Below are 17824 nucleotides of genomic sequence, written 5' to 3' on the forward strand. Positions count from 1 at the left end.
GGCTTCAGTCCAAATGTAACTCTACTGTAAAGTGGATCCAGGAAAATAAATGAAATGATACAGGATGCATTGCTTTGCTTTGTTTTGTATCGGCAATTATTTGCATTAAGTTTCTACTTAGATCTAGGATCTGTTTTTCACAAAGTCCATTCTTATTTAAAAAGACAAATTATGGGCTTGACAATGAAATTTATTTTGGTCATTAGGGGTGGTAGCCAGGTGCACCCAAACCCCATCTTACATCTAGGAAAGGAAATGGATTTGATTTGATTGTATTGATTAAAAAGGACTGTGGCCTTAACCTTCTTGGTTTTCCTGTTTGAAAACTTTTCCACTGTTGTCTGATGAATTCTAGGAAACTTAAAGTTAGATGCTTTTAATGCAGCATTTACATTGTATTTACAGCACACCATAAATATAAACAAGTTAGACAATGTATGCAGGGTGTAGTATTTGGATGCATTTGGCAACTAAGTTAACTGATATGAAAAGGGGAGCATTTGATATTTTTTATTTACTTCAAGAGTCAGTTATTACAGTTTTAAATGTTTACAATGGGTTATATTCAAAAATAGTGATAATAGGATGCAATTACATGTGAAAATCACATCGATTGTGTGTTAGTGGTGAAGGACCTATGACTAATTGTTGTTCAGTTTCCTTAATCGTTTTTAAAAGCATCCAATAATTAGCAATTGAAAATATCTTAATTCAAAATGACCAATGCTAGCATAAAATCAGTACTGCCATATGAAAAGAGAAGGGGAACTGAAATAAGTTTCCCAATCTATTAATATAAGTAAAAGCACAGTAATTTGTTAAAATTAAATAAGTAAAGAGTTGCAAATGAACTGATTTATTGTGTAACAGAAATACGAAAGGTACACGATGGACAAGAAGATCAGGAGCTTACTTCAATTGTTCATGTATATCTGGGACTGAAACATATCAGGGGCTTAAACCACTGAAGCCTCCCAACTTGACTGTCCATTTTTAAACTTGTCTAGCTGCACATCGGTCATGTTGTTAATTACAGCTGTGCTTGAAAGTTTGTGAACCCTTTAGAGTTTTCTATATTTCTGCATAAATATGACCTAAAACATCATCAGATTTTCACTCAAGTCCTAAAAGTAGATAAAGAGAAACCAGTTAAACAAATGAGACAAAAATATTATACTTGGTCATTTATTTATTGAGGAAAATGATCAAATATTACATATTTGTGAGTGGCAAAAGTATGTGAACCTCTAGGATTAGCAGTTAGTTTAAAGGTGAAATTCGAGTCAGGTGTTTTCAATCAATGGGATGACAATCAGGTGTGAGTGGGCACCCTGTGTTATTTAAAGAACAGGGATCTATCAAAGTCTGCTCTTCACAACACATGTTTGTGGAAGTGTATCATGGCACGAACAAAGGAGATTTCTGAGGACCACAGAAAAAGAGTTGTTGATGCTCGTCAGGCTTGGAAAGGTTATAAAACCATCTCTAAAGAGTGTGGACTCCACCAATCCACAGTCAGACAGATTGTGTACAAATGGAGGAAATTCAAGACCATTGTTACCCTCTTCAGGAGTGGTCGACCAACAAAGATCACTCCAAGAGCAAGACAAGTAATAGTCGGCGAGGTCACAAAGGACCCCAGGGTAACTTCTAAGCAACTGAAGGCCTCTCTCACATTGGCTAATGTTCATGTTCATGTTCATGAGTCCACCATCAGGAGAACACTGAACAACAATGGTGTACATGACAGGGTTGCAAGGAGAAGCTACTGCTCTCCAAAAAAAACATTGCTGCTCGTCTGCAGTTTGCTAAAGATCACGTGGATAAACCAGAAGGTTATTGGAAGAATGTTTTGTGGACGGATGAGACCAAAATAGAACTTTTTGGTTTAAATAAAAAGCGTTATGTTTGGAGAAAGGAAAACACTGCATTCCAGCATAAGAACCTTATCCCATCTGTGAAACATAGTGGTGGTAGTATCATGGTTTGGGCCTGTTTTGCTGCATCTGGGGCAGGGCAGCTTGCCTTCATTGATGGAACAATGAATTCTGAATTATATCAGAGAATTCTAAAGGAAAATGTCAGGACATCTGTCCATGAACTGCATCTCAAGAGAAGGTGGGTCATGCAGAAAGACAACGACCCTAAGTACACAAGTCGTTATACCAAAGAATGGTTAAAGAAGAATAAAGTTAATGTTTTGGAATGGCCAAGTCAAAGTCCTGAACTTAATCCAATCGAAATGTTGTGGAAGGACCTGAAGCGTGCAGTTAATGTGAGAAAAACCACCAACATCCCAGAGATGAAGCTGTTCTGTACGGAGGAATGGGCTAAAATTCCTCCAAGCCGGTGTGCAGGAATGATCAAAAGTTACCGGAAACGTTTAGTTGCAGTTATTGCTGCAAAGCGGAGTCACACCAGATACTGAAAGCAAAGGTTCACATACTTTTGCCACTCACAAATATGTAATATTCGATCATTTTCCTTAATAAATAAATGACCAAGTATAATATTTTTGTCTCATTTGTTTAACTGGTTCCTCTTTATCTACTTTTAGGACTTGAGCGAAAATCTGATTATGTTTTAGGTCATATTTATGCAGAAATATAGAAAATTCTAAAGGGTTCACAAACTTTCAAGCACAGCTGTAGTTCAAACACCGTTTAGCTGCAAGTTGAAAACCTCACGTTCTTTACAAAAATAATCAAATCAGCAGATAATTGTTCATTCTTATACAGTATATGCTGTGGCAGTAGGGGGCGCTAGTGCTCCCTTGAACCCTCAGGGATGACTCCAGACACCAGGTAAACGTCCAAGACCTTTTTATTTTGTTCTTCAGTGCACCAAGCACCTTTCACACTACTCATATATTAAACTATGTAATTCACAATCCCAATAACCACAATACTATCCGACAATAAACTCTCCTCCTCGCCAAGACACTTGCTCCTCTACCTCCCAGCTCAGCTCAGTCTCTGGACTGAGGCACCGTCCTTTTATAGCCCCTGACATGGAGGTGTTTCTGTCCTATCAATCCATAGTTCCTAATTCCTTCCGGGTCAGGGCAATCAGTCCTTTTATTCAACCCGGGAGCACGACATTTCTTCCCGTCACGTGACCGTGACGTACTCCCGGGTCATACGGCCTCACAGGGCCCATAAGCATCCCCCACCGCGACTCCTGGTGGTCCCCAAGGTATCCAGCAGTGCTGTGTATAAACACTACAAAGTCCATAAGGCCATGCTGGACCTCGGAGCACGATCCTGCTGTCGGGAGAGCTCCTCCCGGCGGCCTGGGGTGCTGACCGGCATGGGAAGCCGGCAGTCCTCCATAATGCTTAAATAATTACTTTCCCTTTCAATTTATTTTCAAAGAAGTGACTTTTTTGTACTTAAATGGTTAACTTGCCCTAAAGCAACAAAAGGTACTGCTGTGTGAGCTATTTGTGTGTGTGATTTCCCTGCCAGATGAGTGAAAAAGGAAAATACACACAATATACAAGTTCAAGTAAATACTCTCAAGATAAAATTTAAACCATTAACTAATTCTTAGTTATAGTTGCACATAACGTTTCTCTGTTTTAAGATGTGTAAGGGAAATTTTGAAATTCGTTCAGCGTAGTCTTGAGATATTTGAATGAAACTGTCTTGAGAAATTTCTTTGAAGAATACGCATGCCACATTTCGGCAAAATTGGTCCATGGGGGGCTGAGATGTTTCGTGTGAACAGTGAGACAGATGTGGGCTTTGGCAATAGGTGCTTTGTGCATTATAGGTGAACAAACCTAAATTGGTTTGTTTTGTTGTGGACTGACACACACCACGAGCCATCTCATTTCCAGTTCATCACATCCACCCCCATTCAGTCATGCTGAGCTTATGTAGAAATGCCAGGCAACCTTAGATATTTAAAAGGAAAACCAAGTATCCACAAGAAAACCCACATAGACACAGGGATAGTGTACAGGCTCCCTTTATTAGAAGGAAACTAGTGAAACCTTTAATGAAAAAAATCACTACTAGATTTAGGAAACCTTTCTCTCACAATTTTGTTACTTTTTTGATTCCATCAAAATGACCAGGTAGGTGTCTTTGTGTTTTTCTTATTGTCTTAGAATTAAAGAGCTGATACTTCCATTACTTTGCTGTGTGACTTCTAAGTAATTTATTTTCATGGTTCTGCAGACAAAATGTTTCTGAAACATCTTCCCTGACCCCCTCTGGGCAAACTGGGTGAGCCAATAAGTATTAAATGTACCACCTACAATAAAAAAAAAAATTAAAGGAAATCCCTAAAGTTATTGTCAGTATGTTGACAGCTTTAGTCAAGCACATCTTCTTTCTTTCATTATAATGGAAAGTAAGCACCTGCTGTTCTCACCACAAATGTATTGCCCTCTTTCTCAAGTACGGTGTAGTGGTGATAAAGTGATAATCTTTTAAAAATCCGGAACAGAATTCCAATGGAAATGAGATTGTTAGTCTTAAATGATGATGCATTATGAAATGTGTATCGGCTTTCAAGGCTGACATAGTTATTTAAGATACAGTTATATGAACACAGCCAAGACACAAAACATAAAAAAAATTCTTCCATACATTCCTACAGACAACCTGTTGGGGGCACTATTGCAGATTAAAGAAGTTATCAGAAGTAGTGTGGAAAACAGGGAAGGAACAACACAACTGGGGATGACTGAGAAGCTTGAATGTCTTCTGAAAGAAATGACTGGTACTCATTTTCATTTTATTATCCTTGTGCTTCTTAAAGGTATTTTATCTTGTCTCTAGACTGCAGCCATGGTGGCTGTGTTTGTTGGCTTGCATTATAAATTAATCACTTAACATATGCCAGATTGTTACTGCTAATGATTTTGTGAGGTCAATGACAATCACAGCTACCAGAAATGTACACTAGTGACACACACACACACACACACACACACACACACTTGCAAGAGAAGTAGCTGAAACTTCTGTATGAGCAAGCTCAAAAAATAAGTATGCAGTTGTAACAGGGTTGTGACAACTATAGGGTGGTCCAGATCTAATTATTTTCATTATGCTATAACAACGTGCAAAGCAGGATGTTGGAGGAATTTGGACCGCCTGCAGTGCATAGGGACACGATCTCCCAAATCAACAAAATGTTTCTCCGGACTGGTAGCGCCAATCACCCGAAATTGTATTTGTTTTCCTGCATTGCATTAAGAGTTGCATAATTAGATCTGGACCACCCTGTTTAGATAGATAGATAGATAGATACTTTATTAATCCCAAGGGGAAATTCACATAATCCAGCAGCAGTATACTGATACAAAGAAACAATATTAAATAGTAATAAAAATGAAAAATGAAAAAAAAAATAAAAATAAAAAAACAGACAATAACTCTGAGTAATGTTAGCATTTACTCCCCCGGGTGGAATTGAAGAGTCGCATAGTGTGGGGGAGGAACGATCTACTCAGTCTGTCACTGAAGCTACTCCTCTGTCTGGAGATGACACTGTTCAGTGGATGCAGTGGATTCTTCATGACTGACAGGAGTTTGCTTAGTGGCCGTCGCTCTGTCAATCAATCAATACAAGGTATTTAAATTAGGAATCCAAGTACCAACAGATCACTTGTGTGCAATTTAAAGTGCGAACAGGCAAGAAAAAAAGATTTAATGTGTTGGCAGTAGAACAGCAGGACCAGGAACTCTGCTGGGATTTTCAGACTTGGCAACATTATGGTCGTGTTGAGAATAAGTCACCGGTAAGAAGGCATTCATCCAAAGGCTCTTCTGTAGAAACTACTGAAGGCTTACAAAACATGTGCAGAGTAATGGAGGGTAAACAGTCAGTTAAATATTAATCAGGTGCTTATAAACACACATTGGTTAAAGCAAAAAAAAAAAATCCCAAACTGCAATAACTGAAATATGAAAATCCTCAATTGTGCAAAACTTCTACATTTAATAAATAATGTATGCAAAGGACACATTTCTGTAAACACATCAGTTGCACATATTTAAGTATTATGACAAATATATATATATATATATATTCTTTTTTAGCTCTAGTATGATGGTTGATGCTTCAGAAATCTCTGCTTTATCTAACCTTGCAGATGCAGAGTTCTAACTTTACCCACCTTATTGTCATAAAGTTGTACAACGACGTGTGAAGTGTTTTCCATGTTAAGGGTTGTGGCTTCATCAACATTATGTGAGAATATTCTAAAGCTTATCTTGTAAATGGTAACTGAACTGTTGGACATTACCACATGTAATTGAATAGTGGATTTGTATGTTTAAAACGCCAGTCTTGAGAGAGCATTTCAGTCCTTTGGCAGCAGAATACACAAGTTAATCAGTGGTATTGTGAGTGACTCGTCATGCTTTGCAACAAACCTGGCAGTATAATTTTATTTTTTTTTTTGGTTGCACACACAGTATGGCAGTTGGAGTGGCTGACACTCCTGGCAATGGTGCTGTAAACTTGGCAACACAAATTGCTGCCCTTGATCCACATCATGCTGTAACAGTATCTTTTTGTCCACTTCAGTGGCACTGCAGGTTCTTGTACCACAAAATTGCAAAAAAACAGTGGCAAGTAAGTTTAGTTGGTGACACCAAGTGCCAAAGCGTGGTCCTTCATCCAACTTTTTCTCTAATCAAGCCTACTTCCATTTATTTTTACCATCTTTTCCTATTACTCTTATGTCTTCCCCAGCTTTAACCAACTTTGAATCACACTTGCAGTATGGGCTCCGCAACAGACAGAAAGCAACGTGCTGCTGACTGGTTGACAAACTATCCTGCTTGCATACCACTGGCAATTGGGAAGATGCCATTAAAGTGTATCCAAAATAAAACCTCTGTTTACGCTTTTTAACTTGATTGTTGCTGCTTTCAATAGTTTTATGGAGTGAATATTTTCAGGATTTTTAAAAAGCCGTTTCTTGAAAACTTAATCCCTGTAAACACTTTCTTATTGATGGAGCAAAACTAATATGATGCCAATGAATTATTCAAAATAAAATCCTGCATTGATTCAAATTTTCACTTGGTTGTTACAGCTTTTAATTAAAATGGTTTAATAGAGTGAACATATTTCATGATTCTTAAAAGCTGTTGCTTTAAAACGTAAGCCCTGAAAAGACTTTATCATGGAGCTTGGTCTTCAGCAGCTGAAGTGAACCTCAGAGGCGGCCTTAGGAGTACGCGGGGCCTTGGGCGAGTGTCATATGCGGGCCCGAGAGCCATAAGTGCAGGCTATATACCGTACCACCACACTCACGGGCTTGTCCGCCTCTAATGCTGTACGCCTTATCATTGTTAAAAAACATGGTGCCTTATGTAGGTACCATTGGCCGTTTGATTATATTACGTATTGTAATTGTTCTTATATTGGTTTAGTGGCCTTTAACCAACTTAATTAATGATTCAGAAACATTTTGTACGAAAAATTAACAAACTAGATAACAGTCATTTGTGCCGAACCCACTGGAGTCGGCAAATTTATTTCATTCCGAAGAACCAGAACACTTGTAATAAAACGAACACTTACCAAACAGCTGCTTTGACAGTCACAGACGGCGTGCGACAGGAGCTATTTCTTGGAGGCGATGACTCAGAGGCGTTCGTTAGGAACGTCCTGCTGAGGACCACTGTTTTCACCCAAAAGCAAGAAACATGATTTCTCACTCTATATTTCGACAAGAAAGAAGAGTCGAGATAAGTTCCATTTGGAGACACCTGCATGGTATTACCGTCGCCTTCTATGCTGACCCAGTGTAAATCCAAAACTGAAGAGAGCAATTATTACGGTATTTTGGAACCAAAAATGTCGTGCTAAGAGCTTTCTTGGTTATTGGTATAGATGCCGGGATAGGCTTCTAAAGTAACAAGTCCTCGTTTATGAGTGGTTTCCGAAGAAATCCACCACATACCGTATTTCAGTCTATAACGGATTTAAATGTCTTGCAGAGGCCCTGCATATTTGTATGATGAGCTGACGGTGACAAAAGAATCTCCTATCGCGGGGTTTGGGGCGATTGCCCTAGTCGCCACCCCCAAAGGCCGCCTCTGTCAGATCGATAAGTGCAATGTATAATGGTTTGTCTTGTTCTCTGCATTTTTCTTGGAGCTGATATATAGAGAAGATCATGTCAGCTGTGAATCTTTCAGCCCTAAAGCCGCACCGCAATTCTGGATAAATGCGATCGGCATGGACTTGCAATCGAGTTAGAACCACGTGGGCAGAGACCTTGCCCAAATTGCTCAGGAAGGAGATGCCCTGGTAACTGTTATTATTTTTATACAGGGTGACTATCTTGCCATTATGCATGTCCTGTGGTACCTTACCTTCCCTCCAGCAGAGGCACAGGAACTCAAAGTGACTTTAGTAAGGCTGGCATTCCACATTTAATGATCCTCTCCCGCTACCTTTCCACATATTAGGGCTTTAATGATTTTGCTAAGTACAGCCACAGTTTGTTCTGCATCTAGGCCTTCTGGGACAGGCGGGTCTTCAATGATGTCTAACACTACTTAGATGGCAGGTCTAGATAGTGTTTGAGCCATTTGTTTGCATTTGTCTGTGATTACCTCTCCTGTCTTAGACATCAGAGTTGCATACTTCTTCATTTGTTTACCTATTGCATGTTTAATACCTTCATACCTGCTCCTGACGTTGCCAGTATCTGATGCTGACAGTTGAAGCCAATAATAATTTGCACAGCGGCGAACAGTTTGTTGGACCTTGCGATGGGCATCTTTCAGATTTTTCTGGCTTTGGTCGCACTTGTAGCGCTAATGACTGGCTCTAACACAGATATGCCAGCCTCAAACCAGTCTGTATTATGGCGCTCTTCTTGCCATAAGTCATGATGGCAACACTGTAGGTGGTGTTTCAGAGGGATTTCCATCTTGCTCCTGTGCACTGCTGTTGGTCGCTAGCCAGGGACTTTTAAAGCCCCTCTATAAACTCCTTGTTTTTGTCTGTGTAGGCGGTCTTGCCGATGTTTATTCTTGGTTGACAGTTATTCTTAGAAAGATGGGATTTTTTTGTTTTGAGCATTACCTTTGAGACAATCTAGGAGTGGTCATTATCACAGTCTGCACTGTGGTAAACTCTGGTATTGCATATGCTGTTTAGGAAGTCATGTCTAGTGATCACCAAGTCCAGTGGGTGCCAGTGCTTTGACCCTGGGTGTCTCCAGGAAGCTTTACGATGTGCCTTGTTCTGAAAATAAAAATTTGTGACACACAACCTGTGATGTGAGCAGAACTCAAGTAACTTCTGGCAATTTTCATTCATTTTTCCTATGCTGTGATGACCTGACATGCTTGGCCAGGCTCCTCGCTCTGCGCTTACCCTAGTGTTGTAATCTCCAAAGAGGTAAATGTGCTCTGATATTGGGATTCTGTTAACAGCGCTACCTAGGTGTTCTAGTCTTTGACTTCTGAAGTGGCTTTTAGGGTTGGTGCATAGATACACAGAAGGTTTACAATACCTGCTAATGTGAAGAGGCATAAGATGGAAACTCTTTCTGTGCCACCCGTTGGAGGTTCAATCATGCGGAGCAGGATGGTCCTGATGGTAAAACCAACTCCTTGTTCCCTGGTTTTCTCAACACCCTTCCCCCTGCCAGAACAAGTTATAATGTTCTTCCTTCAGAGATCCACTGTCTGGTAGCCTTGTTTCCTACGGTGCTGCTATGTCAACATGCAATGTGCAGCTTATGATCAATTACTGCATTCTTATGAGCATCCTCAATTTCTTTCAAGTCACAGGACAGGCCAGGGCACATTGTTTGCATGTTCCAGCTTGATGATATAAAAAAACTGGGGTCTTTTTCCAGTGAGATTTTCCTGGTGCGTGGTTAACAATATGCTTGTTGAGCAAAACTCTGAGCTCCAGGCACCCACTGAAGCAGACACACCATGGAGTATCAACACCTTACTGGTTGAGGGCTGCCTGGCTTGAGGCGGGTGACCAATGGAACATGAAGATCCTTCCCACCATCGAAGACAGCCCATGGCGTCCAGCTGTGTGCCAGTTGAGCAGGGACTTATAACCCATAGTTGATGTCTTCCAATGCTGTGCTTGCACTGTGAGGTGAGACTGGAGTGACCTCTCCAGGGCACAAGCCTGGGCAACAGTATATGAGGGCCTTGTGCTTCCCAGACAACAGATTCCCCAAACCCCCCTTTAGGCCATGCCAACTAAATACAAAGAAATGCAAAACATTACATTTGGAGCCAGCTTGGCTGTAGGAGTTGCTGGAAGGAGGTTCAGTATTGACATCCAGCAGCCTTCAGGGCTCGGACTCTGGATTTTTCCTCAGGGTGGACTCGCAAAGCCTTTTCTATGAATGGGTATAGCTACAAGGCAGCAGAGGTTTGTAATCCGTGTTTTCCTTCTCTTAGATGAGCGGTCCACCCGCATTGATGAGCCCCATCTGCCCAAATTGCAGACATCTTGAAACCATCTTGCTGAAGATCCCTGTAGAGACATTGAAGCAAAAAGAAACATTTTTAAACTCAGCCCTTACACAGTCATCCTTATAAATAGTCAGTTACTTAAAAGATTTACGGGTTGCCAATATCTGCAATTAGGCCTGCAAATTTCAAAATGCAGTTCTAAAAAATATATCTGGCAAAATTATAAGGACTGTTATTTTGATACTTACTTTAGTACATAAACACCTGGTGGTCAATGAGGAAAAGTAATATTAACACTGAAAATATTCCTTGGAAGGAAAAATTCATTGCAGTGTATTGGGTTCATAAGAGGATTAACCAAATGCAGACACTGAAGCAAAAATGGCAGGCTATATACAAGCATGTAAACAGTGCTATAAAAACAATGGCTGCACACTGGCATAGCATTTTTTTTTTTTTTCATTTAGAATAGCTAAAAAACATTATATGACAAACAACTGATGTTTAAAAAGAAGCACAAATTCTAGAGCCGTAGTTCCATTTTCACCAACAACAATCTGGATGTGTACTATGAAAAGCTGCTGTGGCCTCTGTAAGCCTGATGCCACCATTACTTATTGGTCATGGAAGGTTTCCTGCAATTGTAAGCTGGGCATTAAAAACAAATGCCCTGTTTCTCTCCCAATACACAGCTCAAATGGATTTCTAAAGGTCTACAGCATATAGATTCAAATTTGAAATATCATTGCAGCAAGCAACACAGTGAATGCCCAAAGCAACTGGTTATGGTGCCAGTAACATGCTGTCCCCACTTCTCCTGTTAGTAGAAACCGTTCTGCCGGGGTTAGAAACTAAGCCAAACATGAAGGCCAGGAACTGGACTAAGTTGTCAGAAGCTATATGAGATGCATGTCATTGGAGTATTTGTAGATGATGGGAGCTTGTCCCCACCACCACTCTCAGCTATGACACCTTTTGGAAGTTAGCCTTGGTAAAGTTTGAAATTTCTGTTGTAGTGGTCCGAATAAATTGCTGTATAGATAAAGGAAAGAACTAATTATTTTGTGTTCTTGTAACAATTATTCTTTTATTCAACAAGAACAAATTATGTTTTACATGCTATTAATTACATAGGATAAATTGGCAATTTTTATTTGTGCTGAAATTTCATGTTTTCCCCTGCCACCCAAGCTGTTAGTAGTTTACTCAAAAAAAGTAAAGGATACGTCCACCACAAGGTGAAAACCAAAAACAATTTGATTTAAACTTAAAAAGTTTAAATCAAATGCTGCAGTGACAGAGCACATGTTGCAAATGGTGTGTTATTGGAGTAAAACTTTAACATCTTGTATTTCAGATTTTGAAAATGATTTTTGAAATCAGATATTTTATTTATAAAAGTTGGCTCTTGGAAGTGAAGGTGGCAAAGTGGTGCAGTGTTTAAAGTTCCAGATGACTGGCTCAGTCACTGCATGCATGAAATCTGCACATTGTCTGTGTGTTTACTTTGGCTTTCCACCCATAATCAAAATATGTGCATGTTTGGCTAACCGGCACTATATGAGTAAATGTGAGTGTACAAGAGAGGACCGCAAGGTGGGAACACTTCAGCTGAGGGGCACAACCGTACCACCCAGAATTTACAGAGGTTTACAAAAACAATGGACCATTAAAAGGGATAAAACATGTTTCTCATCTGACCATCTAATAAACAAAATTAAATGCATTTAATGTGAGCACATATTCCAGCCATCTGAAGCTACTACCTCTAAAAACAAAGCAAAGAACTCAAGTAAGTAGGCATATTTCAAATTTATTTTTCCACACTAGATTGAAACGCGGTGGCAATGCAGACTTCCCTGCACGTATTTAACTGGTGCATGACAGGCATACTTTTCCTAGCAGTACTGACATTTGGGAGATGGCAAAATTGTGTTTACTTGTCTGTTGCTGGTTTCCTTTTCAAAATTTACACTTATTACATGAAGCAAAACCAATCTAATCTGCTGGTTAAAGATTCTTGGTATCCAATCAAAATTTTCAGTTTTATTAATTTTAGGAGCATACTGGTCAGTTTCAAACCCTGCTGCCACAATTGTGTTCAGTTGTGTTTAGATTTATCAAAATAAAGAATAAAAAAACTGCCTGCTGTCTACAATATAGATTTTTAAATAAATAAAGCACAATGTAAAATGTTATCTTTACAGACATTTTTTGCTTACTTCAATACAGACATGCAAGAACACAAAACTCCCAACTCCTATATATAAAAACTCAAACCGGAACAAATGAGAGTTTCTGCTAAATCTACAACCAAGTACAAGTTACTATACCTGACAAATGTGTTAACTTTTCAGATAGTTCTGGATATTTTCCAGCTCGAGGCAGGCTATGGTAGAATGAAGTTATTCCAAGTTTCGGCCATCTACCCTGTTCTGAGCCTACCCGTGTGTGTGTCTTGTTTTCTCTGCTGGGTTGGGAAGTCTCACACTTTCAAATGCTTTCCTTGACAGGGCCACAGGTAGCAGGCCACACCAAAGAGTTTGTGCAAAAGATACTTGAGAAGACGGCAACAGGAGAAGCACAAGAGAGCCTGGGCCAGAGCTAAAGGGTCCACACTACTGGTCGTGGATTTTAAAACCTTTTCTATTGGGAGACCCTACAGCAACACCAACACTTGCTCTTCTTCTTCTTCTTTGTCTGTCTTGTTTAAGCAAGATGGATTTAACAGGATAAATGAAGGAGCGAATTTCACCAGGAATGAATTGTCTGAAATGAGATCAAAGGCAAAATATTCCAGTCTTTTTATATGCTAATGAAGAATTAATTTCTGATCACCTGTTTGCAGACATCTTGCTTTTTGCACTTGTTATTGACAGGTTCATAATTCATTTTGTTCCAAAATGAAGTCAGACATAATTATTTTCTTATTCCTTAGTAAGTGTGGTAAGCATTTATTTACCTTCCAGAAAACATATGCATACTTAACAAGAAGAATGTTACAGGTAATGATTAACAGAGGCATTCTTTCTTGCTCCAAACGTTCCAGAACTATACGGTATAGTGAATCATCAATAGTATAAAACTTCACTTATATCTTATTATCTTAGTACTGTATTTGATAGAAGCTAACTCAGCAGGGATTTGGTGTATTTTAGATCCAAGTATTTATTTCCACTTTAATGGAAAGCCTGCTTTCTCCTGACATGTAAAATGTTTTAAGTCTGCTCCTTAAATTCTTTACCAAAATGTGTAAACTTAAATTAAAACCATTTTAAGTGCCGTGCAAATAGGACAGCCTTGTATATTAAATATTATTTGTTCCCCATCACCAGTGTATACTGTATAACTTGTATAATATACTATTTATATGCAGCACCTCTTATTAATAAATATATATTTTTACAATCACATACTCTGTAGCCTTTATTTAAGGTGTTAAAAAAAGAATCTTAATCTGACATTTATAAAAAATGTGCACTTTATTTAAATTAATATTTTACTATTATCCACACAAATTGACATTAAAATACATATACCCTGAGGACTGCAATATTACACTTGAATCATATTTTTAATTTATACTGGTTTTCTTTTATGAATATTCCAAAGAAAGAAATTAACTTTTTTTATTCACAGTTAATGGAAAAATATTTAGCTCTCAAACAAACTTGACTTTGGACCCTACTACTTCATTATAAAATGTTGTTGTAAAAACCTCCTGGCTCATAAAATTATTCCCTCCCACACAACTGCTCTCCAAACTATTGTGTGTCCATTTATACAGGCAGTGGCTCTGTCACTTCAGCCCAGAGCAGATCCAACGTGGCAGCTGAACGATGCTCCCGCCGATGAATTCGTTGCAGACGGAGGATATAGAGCAAGATGGCAAGGACCACTACGAGGATGCAAGCAAACAGTAAATAGTGGTTATAGACAACAGAGAAACGAAGCCAGCTGGAATGTGCTTGTTTGAAACCATCTTGCTGAAGATCCCTGTAGAGACATTGAAGCAAAAAGAAACATTTTTTAAACTCAGCCCTTACACAGTCATCCTTATAAATAGTCTGTTAGTTAAAAGAATTACGGGTTGCCAATATCTGCAATTAGGCCTGCAAATTTCAAAATGCAGTTCTAAAAAATATATCTGGCAAAATTATAAGGACTGTTATTTTGATACTTACTTTAGTACATAAACACCTGGTGGTCAATGAGGAAAAGTAATATTAACACTGAAAATATTCCTTGGAAGGAAAAATTCATTGCAGTGTATTGGGTTCATAAGAGGATTAACCAAATGCAGACACTGAAGCAAAAATGGCAGGCTATATACAAGCATGTAAACAGTGCTATAAAAACAATGGCTGCACACTGGCATAGCATTTTTATTTTCATTTAGAATAGGTAAAAAACATTATATGACAAACAATTGATGTTTAAAAAGAAGCACAAATTCTAGAGCCACAGTTCCATTTTCACCAACAACAATCTGGATGTGTACTATGAAAAGCTGCTGTGGCCTCTGTAAGCTTGATGCCTCCATTATTTATTGGTCATGGAAGGTTTCCTGCAATTGTAAGCTGGGCATTAAAAACAAATGCCCTGTTTCTCTCCCAATACATGCTCACACAGCTCAAATGGATTTCTAAAGGTCTACAGCATATAGATTCAAATTTGAAATATTACTGCAGCAAGCAACACAGTGAATGAGTTTGTAAATAAATAAAAAAAAAAAATTCTACTAGCCCAACTCTAGCTCTGTTAAACCAGAAAAATTGAAAATAAGTTCTGGTCCTACACTGACTTAATGATCTGACATTAAGGAAAAACAAAGTGTTAAATTAATAGAATGCCCTGCAATTACAATGCATACTCCCATTATTGCTTTTAAAAGATGTAATTCTTACCTGAGTGGAAGAAATCGGGTTTTAAAAAGAATAGCACCTAACGTCCACTGTACCTCCTTATCATATACCAACTGGGCAGTTTTAAGACTGGAGTAATCTTTTGGAAACTTAAAACCAGTATGTAACACCTCATACATCCACGCAGATTTGAAGCACTGGTACCTAATCATAAAAAAAAAATTCAAAGGTGTTATACTATTGGGACTAACTTGTTACCTGAAGTGATGCCATTATGATTATAATGGTATTAAAACTACACTTTTCAAGTCAGAACTGTTAATTATAATCACATTTTAGATTGATTCTGACTTTTCTTAAGAATAATATAGTGTATCATAAAATTATGACATTCTAGGTGAATAAGATAACTGTAGAAAAATCTAAACCAAAAATGAATGACACTTACTTCAGTCTATGAATATCCGCTTGTGTAGAAAAAAGTTTCTGATCCAGTCGCTGTTTTAATGTTAACCACTGGGTGCCACAATACTCCTACATAAGGGAGAAAAGAACACTTAAGTTAAAGAAAATGAATACATCTTGAGAGCGCTGAGGCATAAGTCATTCCTTGACAAGGCTCAACTTAAATTGGGCTTTAAAGGGCTTAAAATTCAAATTGATCTTAATTTTGACAATTTTCCTTTTTCAAAAATAATGAACACCTTTCACATACAAATCCAGATTTCTTCTCCAACAACCTTAACATGAACAATGTATGTACGAAGAATATATAATTTTTTTGCTGCACTTTGGTTATCAGGTCACTGGAAAAACCAATCTAGCATTTTGATTGCTGTTTTAGATCTGCAGGGAGTATTTTGTTCTTCCTATAATAAAATAAAAATGTAACCATACTAAAATGGTGAGTTCAGCTTATTCTCTATTGAGCAAATAGCAGGTGAATGCTATGATACCATATGAAAGAGACAGTCTTCTTCTTCCTCAGCTACAAAAGCTACTTTAGGTATGCTGTAAAGGTACAAACAATAGATTTTATTACTTAATGTGTGATATATAACCATTTGTTTTTGAACTCTAAACTACCAATATTAGTACGTAGTAGTATGTGGGAACAGTGTTTCCACTTTGCTGTACTTAGCAGTATCGGAATTTATTAAAAACTTATTACACAGCTAGAGATAGATGTTTTGTTTGTCCAAAAGGGGAAATTTTACAGAAGCTCAAAATAAACATATACTGTATGTATATATGTATGTATTTGTGTGTTAGAATAAAAACAAAGAACCCTCCAAACACATGTAAGACCTTTTCTGGCTTGGATAACAGAGAGCAGCTGCTGTCAAACACCGGCTTGTAGGTGGCAGTAAGATGAGGTCAGACCTACTCAGATCGGACCACAGGTTTATATTTAATTTGAAAAGAGTAGGCCCTGCTTGTGGTGTCCAAGCTGACTGAAGTTTATTTCTTTGTTTGAAGTCACCTGCACTCAGAATCATTCATCATTAAGGTATTGGTACAGAGTGAATCATTTCTGTTGCTCAGTCACCCAGGCAGATGTCACTTGTCTCACTGGGCATTAACATTGACGAATTCAGTCTATATTTCAGTGTCTGGATAACACAGTTTAATTTTTTATAATATGTGCCCATTTTCACTACTGCTCATTCATATAAATCTCCAGTCCATCTTCTGCTTTTGCCACTCAGCCTGACATAACCCTTCCAGCATTAAAACAACGACTGAAATAAGAGGTGTAAGCCGGTTCTCAACGGTACTCTAAAAGTCACAGTACATCATATCATTTTCAGGCTTGTGCATTCTACTCCACTGAAAGTTCAGTGTTTAAAACCCGAATTTTCCAACATAGTGTTCATATAAGACACTGTTATATGAATAAACAGTGTAAGCTGGGGGTCCTGAAGCAGTTTAGTCCTAATAAGTTCCAAAAGCACTTCCATCAAATGCCCACTAGAGGGGGATATATTTGTTAAACCCTGGTTATTGATATGGGCAAGCACCAAATGTTTATTAATTCACAAAAAGCTCTGTAAATACCTGAAGCTCCATAGAGCACACAAGGCAAAAAAAGGAGTTACCAACAAGGCCCAATACACAGTCCAAATGCTCCAAAAGCACAGAACTAAACTAAGAAACACCGAACTCCCAAGCACATTTGAACTGAACCACCAGGAACTATGGAAGACCCTCCAGATTTATAGGGAGGTGGGCAGTTTCTGGCAGTTATTGGCAGACGGCCACGCCTATTGGGGGACCACACACAAAACACATGAAATATAACAAAGGCAGATTATATACAACTAGCAAAATACCTGCGCTTCGCAGCGGAGAAGAAGTGTGTTAAAGAAGTTATGAAAAAGAAAAGGAAACATTTTAAAAATAACTTAACATTTGCTTTCTATTCATTTGCATAAGCACAGTCCTTCACCAGCAATTATTTAATGTTAGCTCAGACCCAGCACTTAAAAGTTTCTCTCACACTTTTGCTGAGTTTGTGCCAAACACTAT

At 38.4% G+C, this 17824-nt stretch overlaps 2 protein-coding genes across 6 annotated transcripts in view; one reads left to right on the top strand and one right to left on the bottom strand.

Annotated features, from left to right (window-relative positions):
- Window positions 1–13843, top strand: part of LOC120542292 (CREB3 regulatory factor-like) — a 91043-nt gene extending 77200 nt beyond the window's left edge. For 2 of the 5 annotated variants that reach the window (XM_039774645.1, XM_039774636.1), the window contains exons 8-9: window positions 4609–4731; window positions 12944–13843. In XM_039774645.1, the coding sequence (XP_039630579.1) occupies window positions 4609–4731; window positions 12944–13038 (218 nt within the window). In that variant the 3' untranslated portion in view covers window positions 13039–13843. Of the gene's footprint in view, window positions 1–4608; window positions 4732–6714 lie in introns of all 5 variants that reach the window. The other 3 variants (XM_039774664.1, XM_039774672.1, XM_039774654.1) reach the window with 2 other exon arrangements.
- A 50-nt stretch (window positions 13844–13893) lies between these two features.
- The window catches only part of LOC120542285 (ectonucleoside triphosphate diphosphohydrolase 7-like), a 52340-nt gene continuing 48409 nt past the window's right edge, over window positions 13894–17824 (bottom strand). The window contains exons 11-13 of the mRNA XM_039774623.1: window positions 15744–15829; window positions 15338–15499; window positions 13894–14426 (exon numbers count right to left, since the gene is read on the bottom strand). Coding sequence (XP_039630557.1) covers window positions 14210–14426; window positions 15338–15499; window positions 15744–15829 — 465 coding nt within the window. The 3' untranslated portion in view covers window positions 13894–14209. The remainder of the gene's footprint in view (window positions 14427–15337; window positions 15500–15743; window positions 15830–17824) is intronic.

The sequence above is a fragment of the Polypterus senegalus genome, chromosome 1 (genome assembly GCF_016835505.1).
Source record: "Polypterus senegalus isolate Bchr_013 chromosome 1, ASM1683550v1, whole genome shotgun sequence".
NCBI lineage: Eukaryota > Metazoa > Chordata > Cladistia > Polypteriformes > Polypteridae > Polypterus > Polypterus senegalus.